The 7578-nt window shown below is 42.0% G+C and overlaps 1 protein-coding gene across 1 annotated transcript; it reads right to left on the bottom strand.

Annotated features, from left to right (window-relative positions):
• LOC107633190 lies at positions 5205–6281 on the bottom strand. The gene has a single exon (XM_016336828.1). The coding sequence runs from the start codon at positions 6279–6281 to the stop codon at positions 5205–5207; it is 1077 nt and encodes a 358-aa protein (XP_016192314.1).

The following is a 7578-nucleotide window of genomic DNA, read 5'->3' as shown; positions in this document are numbered from 1 at the left end:
AGTCGTCAAAGCTTGAGATGGACTTCGGAGGTAGGTTGTCGAACCATCTAATTGTTGTCTTTGTGAGAGTTGTTGGGAAAACTTTATAGCGAACTGCATCTGAGGCGTCAGTGAGGTACATTCTACTTCTGAAATTGCTGAGGTGATGGTTGGGATCTGTAGTGCCATCGTACAAAGCCATATCCAGAAGTTTGAAGTCTTTAGGGATTTTAGGCCTCATGATCTCCCTAGTGAATGGATCTTGATCCTTGCGAGAGTTGTCCTCAGGAGTGGATCGAGTAGCTTTGGCTTTGAGATCGGTTTCGAGTTTTAGAAGTTTGTCTTCTAATTCTCGGCGTCGCCTTACCTCCTTTTGTAGATCTTTTCCAACTTCACGTTGATGCTGGCTTTCTTTTTCAAGTTGCTTTAAACGATCTTGAAGCGCTTCTATCACTCCCGAATTTGATGAGTTTTTGTCCCCGTTAGATTCTGGGGTATCTTTCAGTGTATTACCCGTGTTTTTGTGCGGTGTTCTATCCTCTAGATCTAAATTGTGGTTGTTGTCATGGTCGTCCGCCATGGTGATGGGATGACTTCCAAGGTCCCTGGCAATGGCGCCAATGTTTCGAAGGTTACCTGAAACTGGAGGTCGATCTCGGACGAGATCTTCTGTACTTGTTGTAGCTGACGTGTCCGGCTGGTGAGTGGCGGTCGGAGCTGTTGTGTCTGACTTGTTGGACTGGCTGCACTGCTGATCCTTCGTCACTGGAGAGTGGGGGTACCTGCAAGGGACTCCGATGCTTAAGTTAGCAAGGGTATTAAGCAAGTTTTTTAGTAGAATCAGAGTATGAGTTATACCTGGGTGCTCCAGTGTATTTATAATGGTGTAGAGTGACCTTTTTAGATAGGATAAGTTAGTTATCTTATCTTATCTTATCTTCGGGTGAGGTCAGCTTATCTTCAAGGGAACTGCCCTTATCCCTTTAAGCTTGGGCTGCCTTTGGATTTGGGTCGTGTTCCCCTATTCGAGCCCTTTAATGGGCTTTCCTGGCAATTTGGCCGAGCTCTTTGAGAAGAGGTCGGATAGCCTGACTTGAAGAGTTCGGTCACTTTGTTGCTGAACACCCCGGGTCGGATAACTCAACCCAGGGTGTGAACAGGTCCTTTCCTTGTTGGAACCACAACTATGACAACTAGAATGTATCAATCTCACTTGATCAACCCTCACATCGGAGAGTAAGTTAAATGAGCATAAGTGTTCTTATCCCACAAATCTTAAATTGCTTGCTAATTACCTTAGCAACAACATAGCGTTAGTGGGAACAAGAACAATTAACAATCCAAAATTGACACTAAATGTTGCACATTCCAACTCTAGGAATCCAATTGCTCACTTTTCCCAAGCCAAGAGATAGAAAACTAGCCCAAAATCATAATTAACATTTTGTCAAACACTTGGTGGGTAAGAACTCTAAACATGGGAAAAATGAGAAAAAGCTTGAAACCAAAAACAACAAATGATCTCAATCAACAATAAAGACTCAAGAAAGCATGTAACAATCATCAATCACAAAATTCATCAACAAGAAATAGGAATTGCAAAAGAGAAGTAAAATTGAACTATAACTTAAATTATAAGAAAGAGTAAGAACAATGTAACTATAAAGAGTAGTAACAAAGAGATACTTACAATGGGAATTAGCAAATTCCAAGATCAAAATGGAAATGGCACTTGAATGTAAAAACCCTAGTATAAACCCTAGTAGAGATGATGAAAAACTTAAAGAAAAACTATACTAAAGCTATCTACTACTACTCCTAAGCTACACTAATGTTAAGCTATGGTTTGGTCTTTATTTTCCCTTCCTTATGAGCTAAATGGTTTCAAAAATGGGCCTCCTGATTTAAGAAAATTGTCGTGGGTATAGAATTTCACAATTGGTTGTCACATGTAACAAACCCCAATGAAAATTAACCGGAGTATTAAGACTCCGGGTCGTCTCACAAGGAATTGCAATGAAGTGCTTAATTATTGGCTATGAAAAGGCAAGGGGGGTTTGATTTGATATTTGGCAAGGAAATGTAAAGGCAAGAAGGTAAATGATACGAAAAGTAAATCAAACAAGCAATTAAAGGAAGCAATTAAAGAAGAGACATTCATGGCAATGGAGTGAGATCGTAGGCTTTCTATCCTAGTCATGCATGATTAGTTCATCTTATTTAGTTAACTCACACATAGGGAGAATGTCAAACAAGATTAACCAATCATGTCACAATAATAAACAAGAATTTATCTCATTACGTCAACTCCAACAAATAGAGAGAAAGTCTAATGAGACTAGCTAATCTCAATCCAAAAGTCCTAATCGACTTACTAATTAAACTAGCAAAAGATTAGCGTCAATGGAAAAAATCTTCCATAAGTCCTAATCAACTCACTAATTAAATTAGCAAAAGATTAGCGTCAATGGAAACAATACTAGCTAACAACTCTAGATCACCAACATAAGTTGGGTTTTCATGACTCAAGATTGCCCAATCCCTCTTTCCAAGCCAAGAATGCTCAAAAGCTATTCTAACATCCTACCAAGTATTTTATCAAACACTTGGTAGGCATAAAAGCAAAGCATAGTAAATTGATGACAAGAGTAAAATCTAACAACAATTGAATGTAAGAAATCAACAACAACAATTAAAGGAAACAAGATCTAAATGAATTACTTCAAATCACACTAAAAGAAAATAGGATGAACAAAAGTAGATCTACAAACAAAGTAGAAGAAAGTAATAACAACAATGGAAGAATGATAATGTAACAACAAGAAATTAAGAAGAAGGAGTAGAAGGAAACATGAATTAAAACTTAGATCTAAGAACTAAACCTAATCCTAATCCTAATTCTAGAGAGAAGTGAGAGCCTCTCTCTCTAGAAACTAAGCTAAAGCATAATGAAAACTAAACTATGACTAAGTGTGTTGACTCTCCTTCAATCCTTGGCTCAAATAGCATCAGAAATGAGTTGGATTGGGCCCAAAATGAGCTGCAAAATCGCTGGGGGCGATTTCATTAAAGTGGGCCACGGACAGCATCGGTGCGTGCGCGCAAAGTGCGCGTGCGCGCCCCTGAAAGCGAAGCAACATGTAGCAAAATTTATATCATTTCGAAGCGCCAGATGTTAGCTTTCCAACGCAACTGGAACTGCCTCATTTGGACCTCTGTAGCTCAAGTTATGGTCATTTGAGTGCGAAGAGGTCAGGCTTGACAGCTTTACGGTTCCTTCATTTCTTCATGAGTTCTCCCACTTTGCATGCTTTTCTCCTCATTTCTTCCATCCGATACTTGCCTTATGAACCTGAAATTACTCAACAAACACATCAAGGCATCGAATGGAATTAAAGTGAATTAAAATCACCAATTTTTTTCGCCTAAAAAGCATGTTTTCACATTTAAGCACAAATCAAGGGAGAATTACAAAACCATGCTATTTCATTGAATAAATGTGGGAAAAGGTGATAAAATCCCCCAAAATAAGCACAAAATAAACCACGCAATCGGGGTTTATCACCTCCAAACCACCAAAATAGCAAGTCACGTGAGATTTTAATGAAGGCATCTGCGTCCACCTGTGCGGACGCACAGACGTGTGCATCCGCACACTCTGCCGAAAATCTCTACCGTGCGTACACACAGAAGGTTATGCGCACGCACACTAGGCGATGCTTGATTAAACGCGCGACGCACAGGGTGCGACTCACGCGCACGCGTGGCTCCGATCTGATGGCTGTGCGTACGCACGCAGGTCTGTGTGCACACACATTAGGCTGATCTCTTCTCCTTTGATTCTTCATGCTTCCTCCACTTTGAATGCTCTTCTTCCATTCTCTCCAAGCCATTCCTGCCTTATACCTCTGAAATCCCTCACAAATAACATCAAGGCATCGAATAGAAGGTAAATGGAATAAAATTAATCAAATTAGACACAAAAGGGCATGTTTTCATAATCAAGCACACAAATTAGGAGGAAAGTTCAAATGCATGCTATTTAGTGGAATAAGTGCAAGTTTATATGACGAAATCCATTCAATTTCAACCAAAAATCATCATCAAATATGGATTCATCAAGGTATCACCTCGTGTACCTTCACCTTATTCCCGAGCATAATGCAATGAATCATTATTGCTTGGTCAATGGTAACCTCAGATCGGTTACTTGTGGGGATGATGGAGCGTTGGATAAACTCCAACCATCCTCGGTCTACAGGCTTGAGGTCAAACCTACCCAATTGGTAGGGCTTGTCTTGTGAGTCTCTTCTCCACTGTGCTCCTTCCACACAGATGTCTGCAAGGACTTGATCTAATCTTTGGTCAAACTTGACCCTTCTAGTATAAGAGTGTGGATCTCCTAACATGTGTGGCAATTATAGCGTCACTCTCACACTTTCCGGGCTAAAGTGTAAGAGTTGCTCTCTCACCATGGTGTGCCAGTTCTTGGGCTTTGGGTTCATACTTGTATCATGATTTTTGGTTACCCAAGCATTCGCAAAGTATTCTTGCACCGTTAGTGCTTTGACCTCTGAAACAGGATTGGTCAGAATTTCTCAATCCCTTCTCCAGATTTCCTGTTGGATCTCTAGATACTCCCCCCTTTTTTAGCTTGAAGGAGATCTTGGAAATCACCTTTTTATGCCTTACCACGTTATAGAAGTGATCGTGGTATACCTTGGTGAGGAATCTCTTTGAATTCCAAGGTTCGAAAGTAGAAGCAGGAGCCTTTTCCTTTTTCTTCCTTGAAAATTCACCGGCCTTTGGTGCCACAGAAGAGGGGTAGAAGTTTAAGGGCAAAGATTTTGCAACACCAAACTTAAGATGGTTGCTCGTCCTTGAGCAACTATGAACAAAAGAAAACGAAATTGGTAGAAGAAGAAAAAAATTATAAAGGAGAGGGAGATGAAGGTTTCGGCCAAGTGGGTCAAGGGAGGAAGGAGAAGAGTATGTAAAGTGTATAAGGTAAGAGGGAGAGAGTGTTTAACTGTAAGGATAATGAGATGAATGAAGGGGTATTTATAGGGGTGGGAGGGCTAGGGTTTGGTTTTGGGATGGGAAATTTGGTGGAAAGATTTGAATTTGAAGTGGGTGGTATTGGTGGGAATTGAATGATAGATTTATGATAGTTTTGTTAAGAGTGTGTATGGGGAAGAGGGAAAGTAGGGTGTGGGTTTCAAGGTTTAGAAAGTAGGAGAGAGAAGGAAAGGTGGGGTAGGTAGGGTAGGTAGAGATTCAGTGGGACCCACTGGCTTAAGAAACCTTGAGAGCTTGAGCTGCCTGCCCCCTACCTGGCATTCAACGCCAAGAATGGGCACTGAACTCCCAATGGGGGCCACAAGGATGGCCCTGGCTGCTCCTTCAAGGGCGTTGAATGCCCATGGTTCTCCTATACTAGCGTTAGTAGTTGCTAGGAAGGGCCTTCCAATGATGATGGAGTCATTTTTGCCCTCTACAGTGTCTTGGATCACAAAATCTGCAGGAAGGTAAAGGTCTTCAACCTTCACAATGACATCTTCCACTATGCCATATGCGCTTTTTAGGGACTTGTCTGCCATTTCCAATGAGATCTTAGCAGGCTGCACCTCTTGAATTCTCAGCCTCTTCATCATAGAGAGAGGCATAAGGTTGATGCTTGAACCAAGGTCATATAGTGCCTTCTCAAAGGTGATGGTCCCTATAGTGCAGGAAATCAGGAAGCTTCTGGGATAAGGCAATCTCTGAGGGAGCTTCTTTTGGACTAAGGCTCTGCACTCCTTGGTCAGTACCACAGTCTCATCTCCCTTTGAGGCCTTCAGGCACACCATGGAAGCGTGTTCTTTCTCCAATTCCTCTATTTGAGAGGAATTAGCCTTCAGCTTCCTGAGGATTGCCAGGAACCAAGCAATTTGCTCCTCCTTAGACTCCTCTTGCTCGTCTGAAGAAGGGTATTCTTTAGGCTCCTCTCTCTGCAAAGGGGCGTGTAAGGTGACATTCCCATGCCCCTCATGAGCCTTGATTTCCTTGAGCTCCTCAATAGCAGACTCCTCCTTGGGATTGGTCACAACCTCTATAGTGAGGGCCTTGCACTCTTCCTTTAGATTCATTTCCAGGTTGCTTGGAAGAGTGCTGGATGGGATCTCTGGGATCCTCTTGCTCAGCTGGCTAACTTGTATCTCCAGATTCCGTATAGAAGGCCTAGTTTCTGCCATGAAACTGTGCGTGGTCTTAGATAAGTTGGAAACAATGGTGGTCAGATCAGAGAGGCTCTGTGTGGGCATCTCTATCTACTGCTGAGAGGGTTGGAATGGTCTGTTGTTGAACCAGTTCTGGTTCATTCCTCTCTGATTGTTACTGAAGCCTTGATGAGGCTTCTATTGATCTCTCCACCCAAAATTAGGGTGGTTCCTCCATCCTTGATTGAAAGTATTCGAATAGGGATTGTTGTTGGAGGTTCTGGAAGATTTTCCCATGTAGTTCACCTCCTCCATTATGGTCCAGGCATTATCACTAGCGTCTATTTCATACACTATTTCTGGACAATAAGCATCTAAGCTCTGTGTCCCACTCAAGTGTTGAGAGATCATGTTGATCTGTTGAGACATGAGCTTGTTCTGAGCCAAGATGGCATCTAGGGTGTCTACTTCCAACACACCACTCTTCTGAGTAGCCCCATTGTTCACAGGGTTCCTATCAGAAGTGTACATATATTGGTTGTTGGCAACCATGTCAATAAGCTCCTGTGCCTCTTTAGGCATCTTCTTAAAGTGGAGGGATCCACCCGCAGAGTGGTCCAATGACATCTTGGATGCCTCAGATAGACCATCATAGAAGATGTCTAGTATGGTCCAATCTAAAATCATGTCAAGCGGACATCTTCTGATCAGTTGCTTGTATCTTTCCCAAGCTTCATAGAGGGATTCACCTTCTTTCTGTCTGAAGGTTTGTACTTCCACCCTGAGCTTGCTCAACTTTTGAGGTGGGAAGAACTTGGTCAAGAATCTATTGACCACCTTCTCCCAGGTATCTAGGCTTTTTTTAGGCTGAGAATCCAGCCATAACCTTGCTCTGTCTCTTACAGCAAAGGGGAAGAGTATGAGCTTGTAGACTTCTGGATTTACTCCATTAGTCTTAACAGTGTCACATATCTGTAGGAAGTCAAATATGAATTTATTGGGATCTTGTGGAAGTCCATGAAACTGGTAGTTCTGTTGTACTAGAGTGACCAATTGAGGCTTCAACTCAAATTTGTTTGTCCCAATGGCAGGTATGGAGATGCTGCACCCATAGAAGTCAGAATTGGATGCAGTGTAAGATCCTATGACCTTTCTTGTGTCTCCTTCAGCTTCTGGATTAGCTGCCATTGTTGTATCCTCAGCTTCTTGTTCTAGAGCTCCTGTGAGATTCTTTACAGCTCTGCTAGCTTGAGCTTATTGCAGACGCCGTCTTAGAGTCCTTTTAGGTTTAAGATCCAGATCAAAGAGAGGTTCTTTATCCCTATTCCTGCTCATAAACAAGAAAAATGAAACTAAGAAAAGAAAAGAAAAGAGTCTGTATGTTTGAGTAAAGAGGACTCCT

The sequence above is a fragment of the Arachis ipaensis genome, chromosome B03 (genome assembly GCF_000816755.2).
Source record: "Arachis ipaensis cultivar K30076 chromosome B03, Araip1.1, whole genome shotgun sequence".
NCBI classification, from domain to species: domain Eukaryota; kingdom Viridiplantae; phylum Streptophyta; class Magnoliopsida; order Fabales; family Fabaceae; genus Arachis; species Arachis ipaensis.
This window is presented reverse-complemented; position numbering and strand designations above follow the sequence as displayed.

What these genes read in the sequence shown, in the direction of transcription:
- LOC107633190 (XM_016336828.1), bottom strand. Translation starts at nt 6,281, where the DNA reads ATGCCCACACAGAGCCTCTCTGATCTGACCACCATTGTTTCCAACTTA.